This window comes from Pipistrellus kuhlii, unplaced genomic scaffold, assembly GCF_014108245.1.
Source record: "Pipistrellus kuhlii isolate mPipKuh1 unplaced genomic scaffold, mPipKuh1.p scaffold_m20_p_6, whole genome shotgun sequence".
Classification (NCBI taxonomy): Eukaryota; Metazoa; Chordata; class Mammalia; order Chiroptera; family Vespertilionidae; genus Pipistrellus; species Pipistrellus kuhlii.
In genome coordinates, this window is record NW_023425562.1 from 15,447,296 (window position 1) to 15,471,083 (window position 23,788).

The window sequence follows — 23,788 nt, forward strand, 5'->3', positions numbered from 1 at the left end:
GGAAGGGAATGCAGTGATGGGTGAGAGGGAAGTTTTAATGTTGGATTGGGCTGGGCTGTTTAGATGACTGGAAATGAGACTTTTCTTTTACTGAACATGCCCAGAAAATGTATGGGTTCTTCTGGAAATGGAGAGTCAGAGAAGGAAGACCCAGCAGAGTTGGGTGAAGGGAAGTGATGGGAGAAAATGACACCTTCTTGCTGGCACTCCGTGTCTGGCTCCTTCAACAAAGAGCAGGCAACTTCAAGTGAAGTCAGTGCAATTGCAGTGTCAACCCCCCAATATTCCCACCACCTGCTGGACTTTTACACCCCCTGCCCTTCTTTTATAGAACTTATGGGACCACCACAGCTTTCCCTATAGCTTTCCCTACATGAGCTAGAATACAGATAGAAGTCTACGTGTCATGTCTAAATATTTAAACCCAGCCTGGCCAGTGTGACTCAGTGGTTGAGCATTGACCTATGAACTAGGAAGTCATGGTTCAATTCCAAGTCAGGGCACATATCAAGGTTGCAAGCTTGATCCCCAGTGTGGGTCATGTAGGAAACATCATTCCATTCCTCTCTGAAATCAGTAAAAATATAATTTAAAAAAATAAATATTTAAATACAGAAATCCAGCTATCAAGCTGTTAAATAAACTCTGTTCTATTCTCTATCTTGACAAGCACAGAGACCTGGAAAGCCAGATCACAGTTAGACCCTCAGATCCTTGGGGTTCTGGTGGGGCAGAGCCCATCTGCTGGCTGGCAGCCCCCCAGCCTCTCCTCTTCCTGCCCCTTGCTCTGTAAGGGAGACTGAGGTTGAGAGGTCTTGCATGTGAACACTGAATCCACATGGCCAAGCACTCTCCATCCTCCCCACGAACAGGCCCCCCCTCGCTCCACCCTACCTCCCTCCTCCTGCGCTGGCTACCCCTCAGTGTAGGCAGAGGAATGCCAGCAATAACCTGCCCTCAGGAAGAAACACCTGGGAGAGGTCCATGGAGGTGCTGGGAACAGGGAATAGAGGGTCCCAAGTACCCTGCCCATGCTCTGTCCATAATGGGCACAGGCTCCTGGCTCCTCGGATTCCATGCCCCACGGGGAGCCCTGTAAGGCATGGGGCCAGAGCAGGAGCCTGGCTGCCAGGCCAAAAAAAAGGCAGTGCTGATGATTCTTCCCATCTTCCCAAGCCTAATCCTTAGGATCCTATTGTGATTCCTTTTCCTCAACATGCAGCGCAGGCACCACTGCCCACGGCTGTCAGCCCAGGGAGGTCCCTGCTGGGGAGCCCAGGGAGGTTGGGCTGTAATTGGGCAGCATCTGGAGAGGAGGCCCCAGCCACCTGTAATCAAAGTTCTGCCGTTGAGTGGGTCTCCCTGGGTGCCTTCAAACAGCTTCACAGGCCAGCAAACTCTGAGAAACCATCAGCTCCACATTCTGATTTAAAAAGAGGATGTCCGTGTCACTTCCTCCTCCAGCTTTCCCACAGGAACTGGCAATTGATTAACCACCATCATCAGATTATCCAAGAGAACAACTCGGATAATCACTGGGATTAGTAAGGAGTGCCTCTCCTCCTCCGCCCCTCCCCTTTTTCCTTTTCCCACTTCTCCTCCTCCTCCTTCCTTTTCTATTTGAAGAATAAAAGGTGAGAGAACATAAATAAGCACCACTGTTCTCAATGTTACTGATGGATCGCAGAAGAAAGAAGACGGACTTTGACTGAGGAGGCACTAGGTGGCAGGCAGGGCTGGTGTTTCCTGTGCCCCCTGTACCCCACCAGAGACCCTTTAAGCAGATGCTATCACCTCTTTCTTTTTACAAACAGAGAAACAGGCTGAGGGAGGATGCTGAGGAACACCAGTACGCACTGGACAGGAGCCCCGGGCCAGTCTGCAGGAGTCCCCAGGGTGAGGGCTGGGTCTGAATGCAGACTGAAGGGAGTCTCTGAGTCCTCCCCAGCCACCTGGAACTCTGTCTGGAGGAGAAAATAAGGTAGAAGCCAGAAGCTTACTTTCTCAGTCAATCTGCAATCAAGATACATGGCTTTCCCAATCAGATGCACCAGCACCAAGCAATGCAAGTCCAGACACGGGGAATCTGTTTTTCTGGAGAGAAGAGTGGAGTCCCAGGGTCCCGGGCAGGCCTCGTGTTAGTGGGGTGAGAGTGGGGTCTGCGCCCGGCAGCAGCAGCAGCAATCACATCTCTGTAGGAGCAGCCTGATGCTGCTGTGTGGGGCTCTCCCTGCTTCCTGGCTTCCAGGCCATGGACTTTGTGCAAAATTAGACCAGGGAACCCCTTCTAGACACATTACTGCCATCTGCTGGCAAGTTGCTATGACATATAAATCTAATGAATATTGTAAAAAAAACGTACAAATCAGTGTAGGGTGTGAAGGGCACTCCTCACCGGTGGCACTGTATGCAACCTGCACAGCTGATCTGGTGGCCCTGCAGGCCTGGCTCTTTGGCCCTGGTGGGAATTCTGTGAGAGACTTAGTTCCCTTTAATAAATGCCTTTGCTACTCTAGCTGCTTAGAGTGTTCTGGCGTTTGATGAAACTCTGACTGATGCAAACAGGGCCATGCATCTATGGTGTGCGCTACCTACGGCTAAGTCCAAATCCTCCGAGAAGGCACTTAGGCTACTCGGAGGGTTTGTGCTTGTTAGTTTTCAGAGGAACACCCGAAAGGGGTCTGATTCACTCCCTCTTCCTTCCTTAATTCCAGAAAATGATTTGTTTATTCACTTGCTTCTGTTGTCAGGGCCAGAGTTTGTGGTTAAATAGAGGAACCACAGGGGTGAAAGTGAGAGTGTGCGTTAAAAATATTCCAGCGGGGAGACCCGTGGGGAAAACGCCTTTGCTGGGTCTTGTCCATGCACTGCCACGTCTCCTATGGTTACGAGGAGGATGACATCAGCCTGGGTATCATTTGTCTGATGATTGTGTGTGTGCACGTGTGTGCATGTGTGTGCGCCTGTCTGATTGCAGGTAAAGTGACCAGTTTTCAGGCTTTCCAGGGTTGTCCGGATTTGCGATGTCTTGTCCTTATTTCTGAGGCCGTTTCTGGACCCATATTTTTTGGCTTAGGCCACGTGGGTGCTACCAACCAAGGTCACACAAACAGAGAAACAGGCTTAGTGAACACTTCTGCCCAGGATGTAGCAAGGAGGAAAAATGCGTGGGGCCTCCCCAGGGAATCCTCTTCCCATCAATCCCTGGGAATGCATATTTGGCTCAGTCCTCGGCACTGCAACCCTGAAAGGAGGGAAGGAGGCTATAGGCCTCCTGCATCCGGGGTGCAGGGTGGGGAGAGGTGAGGGAGCAGGAGGCCCCAGCTGGCTGGTGACTGCCCACTGGTCTGATTTCAAGGCCAGCTGTCCAAACAGCCACCCTACGTGCTGCTTGAGGTCTGACATTGCTTGGCTCAGGGTGTTTCTTTCCAGCCTGAAGGAGGCACAGGGGCTGCTGAGGTCAGGAGGGGGAGCCCGTGAGTCACCCTGGGTGGCTCTTGTCAGGGACAGAGGGGAGGGCAGAGTGGGGAGGGCACCTACATCCGGAAGGGCAGCTGCGGCAGGAAGAGGCACATGGAGGAGAGGGTTCACTGGGGGGTTGGGAGGTGGGGCCGCTGGATAGTAACATGCTTGACTTCAGAATCGGACCCAGGTCCCCGGAGGGCCTCTGTGTGCAGGTAGCTTTTCCCTCCTGCAGGGCCTCCTCCCTGGCTGCTCCTGGAAAGGACGGACTCTGCAGCAGAGGCGCCTGTGGTGGACAAGGCCTCCCTGCCCCACCTCTCTCTTTCTCTTAGAAGCCCACCTCCCCCAGCTTTCAGAAGGGAGGGTGCCCTCGGGGGACAGCCAGTGGTGCTCACAGGACCTCTGGGAGGAAGGGCTGGCAGGGTCCCAGGAGAGCAGGAATGGGTGGGAGAAAATGTTCGTTGGGATGTGGCCCTGCCTGCTCCTCTGGAAGGGCAAGTCCTGGGTCAGAGCCAAAACCTGAGACTTCAGAGGACTCTTCACCACGCAAAGGTTACTTAGGGCTCTTTCAGTCCCCAGGCCTTCCTCCCTCCCACCCCCGTGCCCCCAATGGGCTGGTTCCCTCTGCTGAGGGGTGTTTGGGTAGAGAACTTGGAGAAACACTGATGTACTCAACCTCCTCTTTATTAGAGGAGAGGGAGTGAAGACCAGAGTAGAGAAGTAGTTAACCTGAGGACGCACAGCTCAGAGGAGTCTGAATTTGAAACCCAGGCTCGTCCTTCCCTTTGTACCAAGAAACATTGCACGTGGTGAGCAAACTCATTAGTCAACAGAACCTCAGTGTGCCGACCACGGCACTAGATTTACAGGAGAGTTTACATGGCAAGAAACGGGAGTGGAACCAAAAATGGGCTCTGGGCTGGCTTTGGTTATCTGGAAAATGCAGTTCAAAGAACAGTTTCATTCAGAATCTGTGCTTTGGGTTCTGAGTAGAGCTGATCCCATTCGAAGACAGAGTGCATTTCCTTACCTCTTCCTGAATCCAGCAGTCCCTGTTTGGGGAAAAGGCTCAGGTGAGAAGTCCAACTCCAGTGCTGGGGAACGAGAAAAAGGAAGCCCAGGTAGCAGGGCCACCCGCAGACCCCCCAGACACCACACCAAGGAGCCAGCAGGGCTGGTTGTGTAAAAATGGTCAGCAACACTTGGATGTTCCCTTGCTCACACACCACAGGCTGTATCTGAACATTAGTGTGTGTGCACACACACACACATACACACACACACACACACACACACATGCGCACGTGCGCACGCACCTCACACTCAGGTTCCCAGATGTGCAAAAGCTTATGTTCAAACAGTGGCTCGCACAGCTGAAATGCAGGAGACCATTAAAGAACTGAGTGCTGCCGAAACCGGTTTGGCTCAATGGATAGAGCATCGGCCTGCAGCCTGAAAGGTCCCAGGTTCGATTCCGGTCAAGGGCATGTACCTTAGTTGTGGGCACATCCCCTGTAGGGGGTGTGCAAGAGGCAGCTGATCGATGATTCTCTCTCATCGATGTTTCTAACTCTCTATCCCTCTCTCTTCCTCTCTGTAAAAAATCAATAAAATATATTTTAAAGAACTGAGTGCTGGGCTCCCCATCAGTCAACCACCCGCTGACAATCAGCATGAGAACTGGCAGGGGGCGTCCACATTACCCAGGGCCTTGAGCAGGTGTAGCTCTCTTTCCCTCAAAACACTGTCCTTCAAACAGTTAAGTAAGGGCCAAAAGTTCTGCTGTTCTGTAAAGGCGTCTTTGACATTATTGCAAGCTTATGACAGCCAGTCGTCAAAACCTTAACCCACGAATGTCTACAGATTGGCTGGTTGCTGTCACCTTTCAATAGAAATTAATCAAGTCAATGAATACTGTTTAATAAATAGGCCAGAAAAGTAGCTGAGAATTTTCTCGGCAGGATGCGGCGTGCGACCAAAGTTACTGAGGATTGTCCCTTGAATCACTAAGGCAAACTTTGTTGAGTGTCATTTTACATAAAGCAATCACATAAACAAAAAAAAGTTATAAATAGAAAAAAATCCAAAAGTTCTCCCATAGATAGACAGGGAAATCGGAACATCCCAAAAAAATAAAAATAAAAGGGAAACAAAACAAAATGACCCCCTGCCCCACAACCCATTTGCTTCAAGTCCTCCTTGAATGTACAGTACTCAGCATCTTTGGATATTTTACAATGTACAGCTCCAAACTGCAGCCAAGAGAAAACAAAAAGAACTAACCAGTCATCTGAAAAAAATGGAGTTTATAAGAAGGCATTACCTTTACAAAATAAAAACACAAGCCCGATACCACTGGATTCCAATTGGTTCATTTCCCCTTGTTTTCTTTTAAAGTTTGGGTCAGCCCCAACCCCCTGGCTTGGGGGGACAAGGGCATGTCGGCAAGTGTCTGGAATGGAGACAGGAGTCTCAGAGGCGCTGTCCAGGCAGTGATGTGTGAAGATAAGAGGGTGTCTGGAGCAATCCCCTCTGGGCGGAATGGCATCTGAGAGTGTGAGGCGTCAGGGGTGTCTTCTGGGGCGCTGGGGGCGTGACAGAGTCCGTGGTCTTCTCTGGCCTTTTTGTTTGTTGTGTTTGCAGGAAGAAGCCAAGGCGAGAAGAGTCACGTCTCAGGGTGGGGGTGGGGAGGGGCACGGCTCTGGGCTTGGGAGCAACAGCCTGGGCAATCCGTGCCGGTGAATGCTCCTCCTTTCCTGGCTACTGGGAGACAAAAGCAGACTCAGCAAGGAAAGGGATGGAAGGCAGGAGAGGGGAGAGATCAGGAAGGCACTGGGCCAGCAGAGCTGTCTTCCTTCTCAGGACCTGCTACAAAAACTCGAGAACCAGGGAGCGTGTGTGGACAGCCTAGCTCACAGAGCCCCTCAGACCCATGTCAGAGCCAAGGCTCAGCCTTCCTGCCCTGAGGGGAGCCACATACCCCAGCTCCATCCCAGGAGGGAAGGGTAGAGGGTGTTCAAAAGCAGCCAAGAGAAACCCACAACCTGAAAAGCAGATAAACGAGGGGAACCAGGAGTTTGGTCTATTTCCAGGGGTCAAAGTAAGAGGCAGGCGGTTGACTGGTGTTAAGACAGGGTCCCCATCCCTTCATTGTTGACCTCAGGAGTCCCAAGAGACTCCCTATAGCAAGCATATCAAACACAAAGGCTAACACAGGCCAAATAAATGAGGCATGTGGCCCTTGGGCTGCGAGTTTGACACGCTTGCCCTACGGAGTGCATGGAGGAGAGGTAAATGCAAAAGTCATCGCAGACATGCAGAGCAGTCTGCCCAGAGAACAGGGGAATGTGTGGACTTCCCCAAAGCTGCCTGTGAGCTGTGGACAATCCCCACCCCGCTCTCTCTCTCTGTCACCGGTATCTAGTGTGGCCACATGTCTCACCTGTGCTAATACAGAAGTGGGCATGATACAACTAAATCCCACATTCCAGCCATTTTCATCCGCTGCTACCCTCACAAGAATGGTTTTGGAGGTACAGGCATGTACAAGTGGGTGGTGGTGGGAGAGGAAAAACCAAATCACCAGCCCCCTTTGCTAGTAGTGTGAAACTGGGGTACAGGAAGCTGACCCGTTCAAGGTCACGGACGGTGAGGAAAAATGGGCCTGGACTCCAGGAGCCTCGCTCCTGACTCCAGGAGGCCTCCCTACCAATGGGACATTTGCCATAAGGATCCCAGGGCCTCTGGAGATGGAAAAATGACCCATCGGGTTAGTGTCAGCAGGGACTCTGCTTTAGGCTGTGGGGCTCAACCAGAGGTGTGTGCCCAGGCCCCTCCCCTCATCTCTGCTGCATCCGGCCTGCCTCTGGCCCAGCCTCCTCATTGCAGGCACAGCTGGGAGCACCCAGCATGGGGCCTCCTCCGAAGTGGGGACCCTGTGAGTCCTGTGTGAGAGCCAGACAGTCAGGGAGAGGCTGGCCCTGCTGAGGGGAGATGCCCATCTCAGACACAAGCAAAAGGAAGGCAGCTGCCTCAGGAGGCCTGGAAAATAGCATTGCTGCTGACATAGATGTATATATCTATTTTTTTCTTTGTGATTTTGGAGTAAGTTCCGATCCGTTGGATGGGGCAGGCGGGCCCGCTGGGAGAGAGGACAGGGCAGCTGCACCGGGGCCAACAGGACCAGCCTAGTTGTTGGCTTCAGACATGGAGGCCACGTGGTTGAGGCCAGCGAGCGCAGGGAGGCCGGCCAGGCCCGCGGCCCAGGGGTCGGGCAGCGGGAAGTAGGGCCTGGAGGCGGCCACGTTCTCGGCCAGCGCGAAGGCCAGCAGGCCGCCCGCGTTCCTCTCGGCCTCCAGCTGGGCGCGCCCGAACAGCTTCATCTGCGTCTCCTCGAACTGCCGCTCGAGCTCCTGCAGGCTCAGCGCGCCCTTGGGCGCCGCCAGGAAGTGCTTGGTGGGGCTGGGGCCCGGCAGGCACATGGCGGCCCCGCCCAGGTGGGCACCCACCTCGCCCAGCGCCGGGGGCATCACGAAGGCCGCCTTCTCCGGGGCCGGGCCTCCGGGCCCGAACAGCAGGCTGGCGGCCCTCCAGGCGGCGGGCTTGCGGCCCCGCCGAGGCCGGGCCATGCGGCAGCTCTGGCGCTTGATGTGGCGGTGCAGGTGGTCAGAGCGCGTGAAGCTCTTGTAGCAGAACTCGCACTGGTAGGGCCGCACGCCCGTGTGGATGCGCATGTGATTCTTGAGGTCGTAGTTGTGCACGAACTTGGCGTTGCAGTGGATGCACAGGTAGGGCCGCTCCCCTGTGTGCTTCCGCATGTGGATCTTGAGCTTGTCCTGCCTGCAATGCAGAGCGGGAGTTAGTCCCTGCCGCAGAGAATGCCGGGAGCCACTCCTAACCCACACCCCCCAGACCCCCTCCTCCAGAACCTGCTTATATTGCCCTGGTCTCAAACCCTAGGAATGGCACTACTGCCCCACTCCAAACAGGGGTGGCTGTCACCTGGCTCAGAGGGCTGGAGAAAGAGCAGGGTCCTGAACCACCTCCCCCACTCAGAGCCCCTCCTGCTGCTGAGCTCTGAGCGATGAAGCTCCCAGTCTATCAGGGCCGCTTTACAGACAGGAGAAGAGGCCTGCTGGCGACACACATCCCCACAAGTCAGCAGTCTGTCCTCAGTCCTCCCGTGGGGCAGTGACCTCTGAAACTGGGTTGCACCTTAATCTCATGCCCACTTCCCTCCAGTGTGTCATGTGCTTTGGCCCAGAGCCCTGGGGCCCATCCCAGCCAGCGGCAGAGCTCCATCTGTCCTCAGGGCTGACCTGGGAGGCTATAGAAGCAGGCACACCTCGTTCAAGTCTCCCGCGTGGTGTTTTCTTATCCCAAGCCTGGGCTCTGCTCTTTGTCTGCAGACAATTCCAGGGTTTACAAAAGAGCCAGGTGCAACAAGAATGCAGCCTAATCCACAGCAAAGCTCCTGAGGGTTTAAGTGGGATTATTCGGAGGTACAGAATGGTGTGGGGTGGGGCTCACACTGGGGCTTGGGAGCCCCTGCTCCAGCTGCAGACCTACCACTGACATGCTGGGGGACCTTAGGCACGTTACCTGACCTCTCTGCGCAGGGCTGAACCTCGGCCCAGATGTGAATGTCTACTGGCCCCGGGCTGAGGAAGAGAATGTGGGTTTGTGTTGTCCTACATTCAACACACCTCCTGGTGGTCTTGAGAGGACAGCTGACATCCTAGGTTTTTTTCCTCAAGACTGAACCTACATGAACCAGCTCAAGGAGTGGTTCAGCCTGGCTGTGGTGGAGTCAGCGGGGCTGCAAGGACTCCCTCAGGACCATTCTGAAGCCTTCCCTGGCCAGACCCGAAGGCCAAGCAGCCCTGTGCCCAGTCTCCCACCTCCACACTGCAGGCCTGTCTTGGGTGGAACATCTGCCTGTAATTTTTGGCCCAGTTTTGAAGTTGGAGCAGATGTGGAGCTCAGGTGTCTGCCCTAAAATGGCCAGATTTAAATAAACCACCTTTAACACAACTCCATGACAGCAGGAGCAGAGGGCCTGGTCTCCTGGGGCCCCCTGGCCACTAGAGGTCTCACTGGCTCTCATTTTCCGATTGGTTCCTCAGGGATTGGGCAGGACATTCTTGTGTACACTGGCAGGGACCAGGGAAGGGGACCGGGGGAGGGCAGACCTGCCCCTTCCACCTGTGCTGGCAGGAAGTCTGGAGGGCACCTGGGAAATGGATGTGGGGGTGGGGAGTGGGATGGGCAGAGAGGAGGAAGTGAACTGGCTGGTGTCCTCCTCACAGCAGACCCTCCTCTCTTCCACATCCCCTGTCCCTCCCACAACCACCGGCTGCCCCCAGGCTGCGTAGTACCAAGCTGTGACATCCTCCCCCCAGCATGCTGTAACCCTTGTTTCCTCCAGATGATTGGATGTTTGAGCAGTAAGAAGCCTTAGAGAGCATCTGAGCCAGAGGGTCTCAAACTTGATATTGTATCAGAACCATTACCAGGGCTCTATGAAACGGTGCTGGGCCCCACCCCCAGAAATCTTATTCAGTAGGTCTGGGATGGAGAGGACAGCGAATTTGCATTTCTAACAAGCTGATCAATGCAGCCACTGCTGCTGAAGCTAGTGAGTCCATGGACCACTTTAAGAACCAGGGGCCTAGGCTCATTCTTCACGCTGCAGGCGGGCAAACTGAGGCCCAGGGAGGAGGACAGTCACCGAGGTCATCCAGAGGTTAATGGCAGAGCTGGGACTAGAATCAGGCCTGTTGGCTGCCAGCCCAGGCCTCTTTCCTCACCACTGTAGGAAGTTCAGTGGGGTGCACAGTGCACTTGAACTCTGAGAGCAAAGCTACACAGCCCTGAGGGTTATGTCTTGGGACCCCACCCATTCCCCCAGGCCCTGATGGAAACCCGTGTTAGGCTGTCTGACTCCTGAATTCAGCTTAGAGTCATCAGGGGGCTTTAAATATAGCACCTCATTCAAGCCTCACCACGGAGACAGCATGGTTTCTTTTCAAAAACACTATTGCACATAATTTGTAGTATTGACCCTGGGGGTCACCCTTAAATAATAGACAATGCAAAGGGTAAATCTTCTAATAGCAAGGGCCTACTATACATAACCACAGCTTCTCCCAGGCTTTTCGTTCCGGGCATCTAAAATAAATCACATTTCAATGGCAATTGAAAAGGTGTAAGAAGTACCAAGAAGGTGATTATATCTTCCTTTCATAGAGCACCTGCTATGGGCAGGTGAATATACCATTTCAATGGCCCTGGAGAGCTGTTATTCAGAGGCAGGTTACGGTGTAGGGCTGGGTTCCCTGTTTGGAGCCTTGGAGCCCCTGCTGCAGCCGCAGACCCACCACTAGCTTTAGGCATGCAGAGAGACAGTGCCTCTCATCTTCCCGAGCTCATCTGCTCCCTTTTCTGCAAGGCCCGTGCTAGGGGCCGGGTCTGGCAGAACCCTGTGGTCCTGACCTTCGGTCCTGCTTCCAGACTTTCTGGGAATAGCGGGACTCCTAATGAAGAGGCTCTGGGGGAGCCTTGATCCAGACTTCTCTCTCCTAAGGTGGAGCCAATGGGGTCTATTGTAGTAGAAGCCGTCTCTCTCTTAAAAAAAACAAAAAAAACCCAAAAAAAAACCCTTTTTTTTAAATTGATTTCAGAGAGAGAAACACAGATAGAAAAGAAACATCAGTGGGAGAATCACTGATCAGCTGCCTTCTGCAAACCCCCCACTGGGGATCGAGCCTGAGGCTTGTGCCCTGACCAGGAGTAGAACTGCAACCTCCTGGTTCACGGATCAACGCTCAATCACTGAGCCACACCAGCCTGGTGAAGCCATCTCTTTTTAAGGAAGAAAATGGTGACATTGGACAACTCCTGGAGAGTATAAACACAGACTCAGGCACAGGCGGAGGGACTTATAGTGGGAACCAGAGCTGAGTGGGGTCAGCAAAGAGCCACAGAAACAAACACAGTCTGGTTGAAGTCCCTGCTCAGGGCTCCAGGGGAGTCTCATTTATGGAGCAACCGGTGTTGGGACAACTGGTGGTTCTGGCTGAAATCTGGAGCTGATTCAGAGGTGAGGGCTCCGACTCCAAGGAATAGGCAGCAGTGGTGGGAAGGCCTTTGTCCCTGTTCTTGGAGAAGTGGACAATGGAAGGTGCAGGCAGGCTTTAGGGACAGAAGGGTTCTGTCAGGAGGATCCCCAGACCCCTCCACCCTGTTGTGGCTTCTGAAGTCAGGAGGAATGACTGTTCTCATGGGGTGTGGACATTCTGGGCATTGGCATCTGAGGCCATAGCTTGGAGCCTGTGACACAGGGTCACCTTGCAGAGAGAGGGTGGGCCCCTCCAACATCCCCCAAGACAGATGGATGGGTCAGAATTTAGGAGAAAGGAAGGAGGCCTGGCCAGAGAGAAGCTCAGTTGAGATTCAGAAAGGGAAACTGTCCAAGAGGAGGGTTGAAGGCAGCAGGTCTGGTTCCCTTGGCCTCTGGGGGCCAAGTTCCAGGGAGTAGCTTGGCCTTGCAAGGGAGCCTGGGAACTCTGAGTCAAAGAGGCAACAGCTGTTGCTTTAAATGGCTGCTAAAGAGCCCTCAGCTGGGGAGGAGGGAAGGGGGAGGTGTTACAAATGGTGGCTGCAGGAAGTTAGCCACAAAGAAGGTCCCTAGAGTAGGGCTGCAGGGGGATTTGGCTGTAGACAGTTACAGGAAGCCCTGACCTGGGCAGGCCAGCATTGGCATTCTCCACAGACCAAAAAGAATTTGTGCAGCGCAGCTCTGGGGAGGTGGCAGGAGGGAAACAAGGAAGCAGTGACTGAAGAATGTGCCAAGGAGGGGATTGGGAGGTGCTCCCCAGGGACAGCACAGCCCACAGGGAGAAGTACAGCTCCTTTGCTGGAGCTGGGGAGAACCTCCAGCCTCCCAGGACTGCGGGCCAGAGCTTTCTGATCTTCCTCAGGCCCCTCAGAGCCCAGTGGGAACCCTGAGGGGGGCTTGAGGGGAGGTGCTGATGGAGGCTGGAATGCAGCCTTCTGAGGAGGGGAGGGCAGGGCAGATGGCTGGATGGCCAGGAGGACACAGGCCATCTGACCTGGAGGATGGGGAGGCAGCAGGCCGAGGCCACGCTAAGTGATCACCAGGAATGTGCTGGGAGGAAGGGTCCTGGAATGCAGCCCTCCTGTGCAACCCAGCATCGCTGCCCACTGGGAGGCCTACTCAGAGAACCTTCTGTGTCAGGAGGGAGAGGAGTCTGTCTGCAGCAACTGACCACGTTTAAAACTCTCCCGAGGGAAGGCAAGGGCCACAGAATGGTGGTCTTCACAGACCACAGCTGCATGTGAGAAAGGCCTGGAGGGGAGGAACAGAGAGGGAATAAAGGTGGAGACTTGGGGGGCTGGGCAGGCTCATGGTGCTGTACCCTGACACATGCATCCCCTGGAAGCTGTGGACCTGGGTCCCTCCTGCCGGGAGAGGTGTCTCCGTGGCAGCCATCTGCACAGGGGACAGGCGTGAAAGTTAGGGAGCTGGACCCTGGGCGGCTAGAGGGGAAGCTCCGGGCCACTCCAGGGCTGACTGTCTTTGATCTGGCCTGGGAAGAGTATCAATGCTTTGAAGTCACTCCCTTGGGCTAGGCTGGAGCAGGAGATGAGTGAGCTGTGCTGAACTCAGATGATATTCTGGTTGGTCCCCCTTCTGCTATCCTAGGCCTTTGTCAGCCTCATTCAGGTGTTCTAGCCAGGCCTGTGGGGCTCAGTGAATTCAGGAGGCGGTGGAGTGGGAGAGGGAAGCATCACCTAAGGCAGCATTGGAGTGGCAGGGCCAGCAATGAAAGACACCTGAGGACAGGTGAATCCCAAAAAGGGAATCTGAGGTCCAGGTCCAGATTCTCTCTTCGCTGTTAGCTCAAAGGGTCTGGGAGAAGTTCTGTTTGGGGATTCCCTCACAGAAGCAGCTGTGTGAGGACCCAAGGCCAGAAGTAGTCACCGAATGAGCCCACTGAGCTATTTTGGCAATGCTAGTGTCACCTGAACATGTATTTCTGATGCCCTTCTCTGAAAACCTCTGATAGAGTTCCAAGCCACCCAAAAAAGTAAGTAGGTCTCGTTACTTCATAGAACTTATGTTCCCCGAAAAACATGGCCCTTATTCAATATTTGACATAATTCAAAAAATTTCACTTTATCCTCAAAGGCCAAAGCTTTGGGCCCATCGAAGAAGAAAATCAGAAGAACAAGCCCCCAGCAATTCCCACGGAGACATTTCCCAGACACCAGCTGACGGCAGCACCGTTGGCAGACATGTGGGTCTCTCAGGGTGCGCTCATTGACAGACAGTGGCCGTGTGGGGAAAGGACCTCATCGAGAAGGTCAGGGTCACAGGGCAGACATCCACCAGACGCTGTCTACATCCGACACACTGAAACGACCAAGCCCTGATGCAAGGCCACCACCGGAACTGTACCCACTGAGGACATGGCTGGGAAGATGAGCCTCACAGCACCAACACAACACACCAGGCCTATCAATACCCAGCAGTGGACAAACTGACCCCCACATCCCACCCATCAATTTTGGCTACAAAACTTGAGAGTTCTCTGTAGCCACCCAGCCATAGATTTTGCTGTCATAGGAGTAAGTCCTGGCTCTGCTATTTCCTAGCTGCACTTATGAGTGGCCAACCGGGAGACCGAGTGCTCATCTATAAACAAAGGCCATATGGCACTTCCCCATCTCCCCAGGGCAGGGCTGGGGTGAGAGGGTATAGAATACACTTAGGTCAGTCCTGGCATGTTGAACATGCTCCAAGTCAAATCAAAGGGCTGCATTCTACTCCTCAACTTTTTCAATTGGCTTCTGTGGATCTACACTGGGGAGAGAGGGAGGCTGAGAGAGCAAGGTACTGAGGCTCCTCACTGCTGCCTTACCCAGAACGGCTTTGCTCTGATCTGTTTTATATGTTTGCCTTCCACCTAATACTGTATTTAAGGAAATATCTATTTTTAAAGAAAACAGTTTCCCTTTTAAAAAGAGCTTGAAAATCACAGCACTAAGTAGTGCCTAGCGCGCCTTCTAGCAATGAATTTGATGTGCATCTAGGATCCAGTTGGACTTCCCCTGCACTGGGTGTCTCGCTCCATCCCTGCCCCATCTGCACACACCCATTCATCCCCTCTCTGCTGTCATTACCGCAGCCTCCGGCCCTCTCCCAGCTGGGCCCCCACCCGGGGGACGCCATGCGCACCTGGTGAAGCGGACCTCGCAGATGTTGCACATGTATGGCTTCTCCCCGGTGTGGGTCCGCATGTGCCGCGGCAGCTTCCCGGCCCCCATGATGACTTTGTGGCAGATGGGGCACTGCTGAGAGGCCTTGGGCTTCAGCTTGCGCTCCTCCACCAGGGGCCAGGGCGGGAAGAGCCCTCCGAGGTGGGTGGCACTCAGGAAGTTGAGATAGGCACCATAGTCATTTTCTGCCTTGATGGAGCCCAGCGGCCCCCCGGGAAGGTCCGGGAACATGTCCTTGAAGAAGTCATTCGGGAAGGGCGGGGGCGGGGGTGGGGGCAGCTCCTCCTTCTCCTCTTCTTTGATCTTCCGGTTCTTGATGACCAGGTCCAGGGGCCCACTGTCCATGGGCTGCTCGGGCAGTTGGGCAAAGGCACCAAAGTCCCCTGGCCAGAGGTGCGGGAAGAAGTCTGGGGCAAAGGGAGATAAGGAGGGTCTCCTGTCGGGGATGTTGGCTTTGGGGTACAGGTTCTCCCTCAGCAGAGATTCAATGGAGAAGTCCCGGATAACGCCCAGATGGCCAGGGCTGCTGGCCTGGAAGGAGTCCGGGAAGTCCCTGGGTGTGTCTGCATAGGCCTTCTCTGTGAGATGGTCCGCCTTGGAAGGGCTTTGGTGGCAGTTGATGTCCTGGGGGTCGGGCAAGTTTTCTTGATCAGCGAAATCCTCCGTATCATCATCCTCTTCCTCATCCTCTTCCTCCTCCTCCTCCTCCTCATCCTCCTCATCATCGTCATCCTCGTCGTCGTCGTCATCCTCCTTGTCGTCCTCCTCCCCGCCGTCCCCGCCTGGCTCCATGATCTCCAGGCACACGTTCACGATGCACTGGATCTCCAGCATCCGGGCGGCGTTGAGGATGTGCTTGACGTTGGAGGCGGTGATGGTGAGCGTGGAGGTGTAGGCGAACTCGAGGATGGCGGCCAGAGCCTCTGGCTGGACAAAGTCGATCTCGTAGACATAGGGCTGGCTGGCTAAGGTGCCAGCTGTGAAGAGCTTTTTGAAGTACTTGCTGCAGGCTGCCAGGACGGAGCGATGGGTGCGGTACTCCTGCTCCTGCACCACCAGCAGAACGTCGCAGAGCAGGCCATCGTGCCGCTGCTCGTTCAGGCTACACAGAACCTCGCTGCTGTGGTTGGGGAAGGGAATGCCGATGAGCTCGTCAATGCCATTGGCCATGGTCTCAGCCAGAGCCCTGCAGACGGACACAGAGAGGGAGACAGGGTTAAAGGACTCGGTCCCAGGAGGGGACACCCAGCTCTGGGATGCTGGGCCAGGGAGGCGAGGCTGGTGGCCCTAACCACCTTGCCTTTGCTTAAGTCCAGCCCTCATCCCTCTTGGCTTTTCTAAATCCCACCTCCAGTGCAGAGCCACTCGTAGGTGGGGGCTTTTCATGTCCCATGGGGTCTTTTCCCGTGGAGTTGACCTCTATGGGACAGTATGCTGTTTGGCAAAGGCTTGTAAGCTTCTCATGGGCATGATTTCACTGAAGTCAACTTTGTTCATGTGCAATGGTGAGACACCAGGACGGACAGCCACCTGACACTCAGCTGCTACTGTGAGCTACGTCTACTACTTCCTCACACAGTATCTGCGGGTTGAGGGCCAAGGGGGAATGTTCTCTCATGACTCAGTACTGCTGGAAAATGCTCTGACTCCTGTAATGGACTAACATTTGGCTACTGGCTTCTGTTATGGGCTTAGTTGTGTCCCTCACCAAATCCATAGGCTGAAGTCTTAACCTCCAATATCTCAGAATGTGGCTGTGTCCTGAGGTAGGACCTTCAAAGAGGTGATGAAGGTTAAAAGGAGGTCACCTGAGTTGGCCCTAATCTATTATAGCTGGTGTCCTCATAAAAGGAGATGAGGACACAGACACAGAGGGAGACCCTGTGAAGACACAAAATGAGAAGGTAGCCATCTGCAAGGAAAGAGGCCTCAGAAGAAACCAGCCCTGCTGACACCTTGCCCTTGGATTTCCAGCCTCCAGAACTGTGACACAACTGTGAGAAAGGTATAGCAAGGCTCACCGAAGAGGCGTGAGCTATCACTACACACTTGTCAGAATGGCTAAAATAACGGAATGCTAACACCAAATGCTGGTAAGAGTGTGGAGAAACTGGATCACTCATACATTGCTGGTAAGAGTATGAGTGGTACAGCCATTCTGTGATCAACTCAGCAGTTTCTTTAAAAACTAAATATATGTTGAGGAAATTACACCCTTTCCTCATGAAGCTTCCAAATGGGTAGCAGAGTCCTGACCCTCAGAGGGATCATCCCCTCTGAAGACTGTTTGTGAATAAAATTCCCCTTGTACATGTGAGTGAAAAGCCCAAATCAGTAAAATCTCAGGAAATTAGAGCCATTTTCTTGCTCGCTAAGGGCTTATTCTTTTAGAAATAAAAATGTTCTTAAATGTTATTTTAGGAGGAAATTCCCACAATTCTTTAAGCTCCCCCCACCCCTCCACCTTCTTACATGGAGGACTTGAATCCGTTGGACCATGTATTGGTGGTCGGGGTCTCAGCCAAGCTCCCTGAGGGATGGAGACTGCTGTCCCTTTGCCTAAATGTCCTATCTCTGTGCTTTTGTAGCTATGTTGGTTCGAGCCTGGGAATCAGGGCCCATGGCTCTGAGACTTTGGGAGGCTGCTCAGCTCTCTGGGCTCCTGTGGCCTCATCTTGTCATTGGGTGGTCATGGAAAATCTAATGACCAGCATGCCATGACCATGAGAAGTTAGAAGGGCAAAGTGGCCCTGGATGAGGAAAGAGCAACAGGCCGGGGTGACCTTGGACTCCAGGCTGCTCTGCCCAGCAGCTGCTTCTCTCAGTGACCTGGTTTCAGCCTTTGTCCCATTCCTGGAGGAGGTGATGTAGTTGTGTAGCTGGGCAGTTTTTCCAGGCAGGAGGTGAGGGCTGACGCTTGCTGTTTCATTGTCTCTTTGGGAAGATGTTTTCCCTGCCCTTCACTTTGGGAGCTTCCCTGATGACCCCAAGATTCCCATGCCCTGGAGGACCCAGACAGCAGTGTCCCAAAGGGGTGGCCATATCCCACCCCCTCCTTCCCTCTTTCCCACCCAGGTCCTCCTTCCTTCCCCTCCCACTGCTTAAGCCAGGGCAGTTCTGTCTCCAAGAATAACATGCTCACGAAAGAGAATCCCCCACACACACCAAAACAAAACAAAACAAAACAAAGACTCAACAGCCAGGAGAGGCTTAGAGCAAAAGACGGTCTTTGATACAAAGGGGATAGAAAAAGGTATAAAGACAGATCAGAAACAAAGAAGGAGGAGGGAAAGAGGGGAAGAGATGCTTGGAAATGGAGGAAGGAGATTCTAGGGGAAGAATGAAGGCAGGTGGAACCTTTGCAGGTGTGATTCCGGTGGTCCGGAGGCCTGCCACAGCCTCTCAAGGGCCTCTGCTCACAGTGGAAGGTTCTAGAGCCCAGAATGTCCAAGCAACCCTGTCTGGCAAAGGCAGCACTTCCCATGTCTGACCTTGGCTTATTCAGCTGTAAAATGAGAACTTTGTTGGCTCGGGTGACTTCCCTGCATTCCCTCTCTCCCTGTTAAGAGAAGGGATCTTGCCCTTAGTTTACCACTTACAGACAGACGGGGGTGCTTCTATGAGCAGAACAGAGAAGTGATGGGGGTGGGGAGATTGGCAGGGGCCGGAGGACCTCCCACCACAGAAATGCACCATCAGAATCTGGCTCCAGAAGCCCTCCGCTACCAATTTCTTGAGTGTGATTTGAGTTTTCTTATTTGTGTCCAATTCTAATAACCAGATGAAGTAAGCTAGCCAGCCAGCATTTATAAGACTAATCAATACTAGCTATCATTTATTGAGCACCTGCTCCATGTCAGGCATCGCACCTCTACTCTTTCCTCAACCAACACAATTCTGAAAGGTACACATTTGTATTATCACCTCCAACTCAGGGATAAAGAAAAGGTGTGGAAAGGTAAGTGGCTTGCCCAATGCCACAGGGTCTGAGCCAGGCTTTGAGCCCAGCTGTATTTGGTGCCAAAGTTCACACCCATTTCCTTTTACCACACTGCCCTCTACAGGGCAGGGGCATTTGAACTCTTTCCAATGCCCCAAATTTTGTCTCTTCAGAGATTTGATCAGAGCCAGGTGTGAGGATGAGTTGAGATTCACACATGCCAGGGGCTTGGGGGGCTCAGTGCTGAGTGTAAATGGGAGGTATGAACGGAAAGGCACTGGGCCCCTGTGGGCCGGGCCTGTCAGAGTTGTGAAGGATAGAGCAGATTCTATTGGGTAGAGGGGGTGTGCCTCACCTGGATCCTGAGTGGGATTGCACCAGAAGCTGCTCCCAGCCAGCACGTGCTGAGGTTGGCTGATGGTCATCTGACAACCCACGGCCCACGCTGAGGGGTGGAGGGTGAGGGCCTTGCTCTCAGGCAGCCTGTGTCCACATCTGACACCCACACTGATGGCCTCTGGGGAGTAGTATTTCCATCCTTGAGCTCAGTTTCCTCCTCTGCACAATGGAGATGATAATAGTGTCGACCTCACAGAGTTGCTGTATGGGTCCAACGAGCTAAAGCCTCCTGATCCATAGTAGGTGATCAACCAATGCTAGCACTTCTGAAGTCCAGGACGTACATAGACTCTTGCCAGTTCCCCTGAGCAGGGCAGCCATACCCCTTGGCCCCAGAATGCCCTGAAGCCTCATAATAGGTGTTTTGGCAGAGAGAGGTAGGACCATCCTGGGAAGCAATATGCCTTCCGCATGGTTTTGCAGATCCAAATACTTACCAGTAAGCACCTCACCCAACCAAAGACTCAGAGAACAGCCCTTACACGTCCCAGGCCACTCTGGCATGTGTGAGTCCTATTTGCTAAGGTTCATTCACATCTCCTGTCTCATGCACTTGTATGGGGCAGGTGATGCTAGTATCAACTTTATCCCCACTTTACAGATGAGACAAGGGAGGAACCTGTGCTCAAGGTCACACGGCCAATCAGTGTCAGAGGTAGGACTAGAAGTAGGGTGTTTTGATGCCAAGCCTGGCCCTCAGCCAGGTACAGGCTTGTCTGGTAAATAGGGGCCCCATGTTCTAGGATTGGTTTTACCAGGAATGTGAGGCACAGGGGCATAGGCAAAGTGCCCTCAGTTTGCCTATCTGGAAAATGGGGAATCCATTGCTTGGATCTCACTTGCTCTGGGCAGCGTCTATTTCTTATATGCCTGTGCCATCCCCAGGATGCCATGAAGTATGAATATGGTAGACCCTGAATGAATGAGATCAGTTCAAATGCCGAGAAGAGATAGCCTGGACATCACAAAAGGTGGAGGGGTGGTCCCAATCCTCTTCCTTGGAACAGAGCCCTGTCATTCATAAGGCACTTCTATTCATTTACCTTATCCTTTTTACGATCCCCATTGGGTGGGGATCCGAGAGGCAACTTGATTTCTTGATTTAGTACTTGATTTCTGAGTCCCATCTCTTTCCTGTCCTCTGTGGCTGCCTGGTGGTGTGACTTCTGAGATAATTCTATTGCGCTGATCCACAAGTCCAGCGCCTTCCTAAGTCTTGCTCAGCTCAGCAAATCTGCCAAATCCCAGGGCAGGCTGGCCCCAGCTGGCAGGCTCCCACTGCCCCGGGAGTGGTCCCCCTATCTCCAGCCTCCAACTCCTCCACTGCCCCAGCCTGCCCAGGGCTTAGAGCTGGGTGGTTTCTGTGAAATGAGCTATGAGCGTCCCTTCTCACCAGATGTTCCCTTACAGCTGGAATGCAGGCCCTCCCTGATTCAGAGCCACCTGGCAGAATGGATGGCTGCGGTGACAGTGGGGGTGCCTCACAGGGGCCGAGAAGGATGTGGTTCTCTTCCAGGCATGGAATGAGGTGGGAGCGGCTACCTGCACCCTCTGAGCAGGTCCACACTTCCTGTGGTCTGTGTAGGCGCCGAAACCTGGGAGGCGGGGTGGCAAGAGAGAGGGCGGGGAGGCCTGGTCCAAGCTGCTGGAGCTCTGCGGCTGCCCCACCCTGCCCTTGGCAGCTCCCCTGAGCAGGGCAGCCACACCCCTTACCCCCAGAATGCCCTGGAGCCTCGTGGGCAAGGAGGCTGGGCAGGGCCACTTCCACTTCTAGGCTCTTCCCCATCTGCCAGAGCGCCCTAGGCAGAGCGCCCACAGCTGAGCACAGCCGGCTCCACCTGCTCTGCCACCCTGCCAGGACATGCCCAAGCCCACAGTCCCAGCTTGCCTCGGGCCCAGGCTTTAGAGTTGGTTAGTTTCTGTGAAATGAGCTCTGAGCTTCCCTTCTCCACCAGATGTTCCCTTACAGTTGGAATGCAGGCCCTCTTTGATACTCACAATTGTGTCCCCCCAGTGCCTACTCCCCTGCCCACAGAACAAGACTTGAGGCCCAGTGCAGAGGCCAGGCCTGGCAGGCAGGCACACGTGGGATCTCTCCCTTGTCCCAGAAAGATTTTTTTCTGTTCCCATATCTGGGGGTCTGAGTGTTTTCTCCTGTGACCAGACACGCACGCCCCTGCCTCATTGTCTTCTGCTGAAGCCCCTGAGTTAGCAATGCCACCGCCCTGTTGAGCTTTAGATTCAGAACAACCTGTTCATATCTCCTTTCTCCATACAGGATCCATGTATAAGAAATGTATTTTTTCCCAGGAACCATGAGTACAGAAAGAATTTGTGGGCCCACTTTTCTGAGGAGAAACCTAAACTCACTGGTGAGTTGACTTACCCAAAGTCACAGCACTAGGCCAGTGACAGAGACCAGACTGTACGGATGCCATGCTGCATCCCTTGCGGACCCTCCCTCACCATCTTCCCCACCTCCCCTTCCCTCAGTGCTGCTTTGGTGTGGTTTTATCAGTACAAGGTCTAGGGAGGGGGGACAGAAGCCAGGGTGATCTTCTCTCCCCCTCGATTCTTACTAGGATGAAACACACTTGGGACAGACTGGAGAGATACCTAGAGACGGGCAAGGAAGAGTGAGGGGCAGCTCCTCACTTGGGCTTTGGTGATGGGGGTGGGGGTGTGAGTGTCTGAGCTGCTTAGTTACCCCCTGGAGGAACCCATGACTCTTCACAGCAGCTGCCCACCAGGACCCCTTGCCCAAGCGCTGGCTTGGAGACTTTACTTATCAAAGCACTTCCATCTCCTCGATGGCAGGTGAGGCCAGTGTTGTACCCATGTTACAGGTAAGGAAATACAAGGTAAGTGAGGTTAAGATCACAAAGAAATGTGGTTAAACAACTCCTGGACCACCTGCATGTCCCCTGACACTGTTTATTTCTCTCCGACCCTGAGCGGTGACCTTGCAGAAAAGATAGCGCGAATCACTAAGGGGCCGAGTGGTCTCGTGAGGGAGCTGGAGGGGCTCAGAGCCAGCAGAGCAGGCGAGGGGAGTGGGATGGCCTGGGGGAGTCTGGGCCAGACAAATTGAGTGGTGCCCCTTCCAACAATTGTTCTTTAATTATTTAGTCATCCTTTATCTATTAGAGAGTGAGGCAGGGGTGAGGGGGAAGACTTGCTTCCTCTTAGGAAAAAGTGCACACCTTTTTATGTTCAAAATAAAGGATTTACTACTCATGTTTATTAGAGGCCATTTCCCGAGCCAGAAAACTCCCCGGGAAGCTTATTAAACCTTATTAAGCCACTGAAAATGTAGATAATAAAATAAATCATTCATCCCCCCCATCAGCAGCACCAGGCCCATGTGACTGCCTTTCAGCATCCACTGCCTCTGGCTGCCTTTCCAGAAGGTGTCCCAGCTGCTCTGCTGTCCTCCCCAGTCACACCCTCATGGGGGGTGGGGGGTGGGGGGGTGGGGGAAGGAAGGCCGGGGACACACCGGATCCCCCGGGAGCCCCATTCTCTTTAGCGTTTTGCCCCAAGGCTCCAGCTCCTGTGGATGAGTCAGGAGAGCTTAGATTTTGCTAGTTACTAGGGTATGCTTGGGTTAGGTGGCTTTTGGACTTTCCTGGGGTTATTTTCGTGTCTCACCACAGCTGCACAGCGCCAGCCTCTGAGGCACTCTGCATGCGGGCCACCCTCGCATTCTGGCAAAGGGCACTGTGTGTGGAAAGTAAGGCACAGAAGTGTGAGCTTAGCATGGCGGGAACAATGAACAGCGGAGATGCTGGGCTCCAAGGCAGGGGCTCAGTGAGTTCAGAAAGGCAAGTGAGTCCAAGAGGGAGGGGAGTGGGGAGGTCAGAGAAGGTTCTGGATGGGAGAGGAATTGACAGCTACCAGCAACTGGCGGCCCTGGAGAAGGCAGAGGAGGGTGGCTGGAAACCAGCTAGAAGATCTCGCCTTTAGACCCTGAAGCTGCTGCTTATTACTCTCAGCCGTGCCTCTGCCCTTCCCTGGCCCCAGACCTCTGGGGAGGGAACCGAGTGTAGGGCTCCTGTGGGGGAGGGGCTGTGGGAGGAAGGAGGGCAGAGTCAAACTCCAAGGCCTCTCCAGGTGGAAGATGTCCTGGTCATGCCTCGAAGAACATATCTGCCTCCCTGCCGCTGGCCACTGCAGTGTGGAAACAGGCCCAGTTGGCCCGCCCCGAGCATCTGTGTTTTCCGAAGGAAGTGAAACCTCAGATTTGCCTTCGAACTTGCCCCTTTCTTCTAAGCAGACGCCATCCACCACGAGAGCCGCCTGGCATCCAGCTGGGAAGAACAAACTGGAAGCTTGCAATTTTCAGGCTTAATTGTATATAATATTATAATATAACTTTTATTGCGCCGAGAAAGTCCAAGCATTTCCTTTTCCTATTTATACTCGAGCCCAGTCCCTCCTCCGCTACAATTTCCCACTTTGCCTGCTGCAGAAGCCCAGGGCCAGACACTGCCAGGGCAGTTAGAATGTGAGTGGGAACTCAGTTAACAAATGCTATTGATCACTCACCAAGTGCTTGACTGGGGCTTCCTGCTGTGTGGGGTTTAAACAAGACCCCAAACCTGCTTTGGAGGGGTCTGGCTTCCCTGAGAGGCGAGACTCACCCACAGCATATGCAGTAAGTCTTCACCTACACTCATCGAT

General features: G+C 53.7%; 1 protein-coding gene across 3 annotated transcripts in view; it reads right to left on the reverse strand.

Annotated features, from left to right (window-relative positions):
* Positions 1-7,226: 7,226 nt before the first annotated feature.
* Positions 7,227-23,788, reverse strand: part of ZBTB7C (zinc finger and BTB domain containing 7C) — a 260,208-nt gene continuing 243,646 nt past the window's right edge. For all 3 annotated transcript variants that reach the window (XM_036418693.2, XM_036418694.2, XM_036418692.2), the window contains 2 exons: positions 14,726-15,952; positions 7,227-8,301 (listed from right to left, as the gene is read on the reverse strand). In XM_036418693.2, the coding sequence (XP_036274586.1) occupies positions 7,650-8,301; positions 14,726-15,936 (1,863 nt within the window). In that variant the 5' untranslated portion in view covers positions 15,937-15,952 and the 3' untranslated portion in view covers positions 7,227-7,649. The remainder of the gene's footprint in view (positions 8,302-14,725; positions 15,953-23,788) is intronic.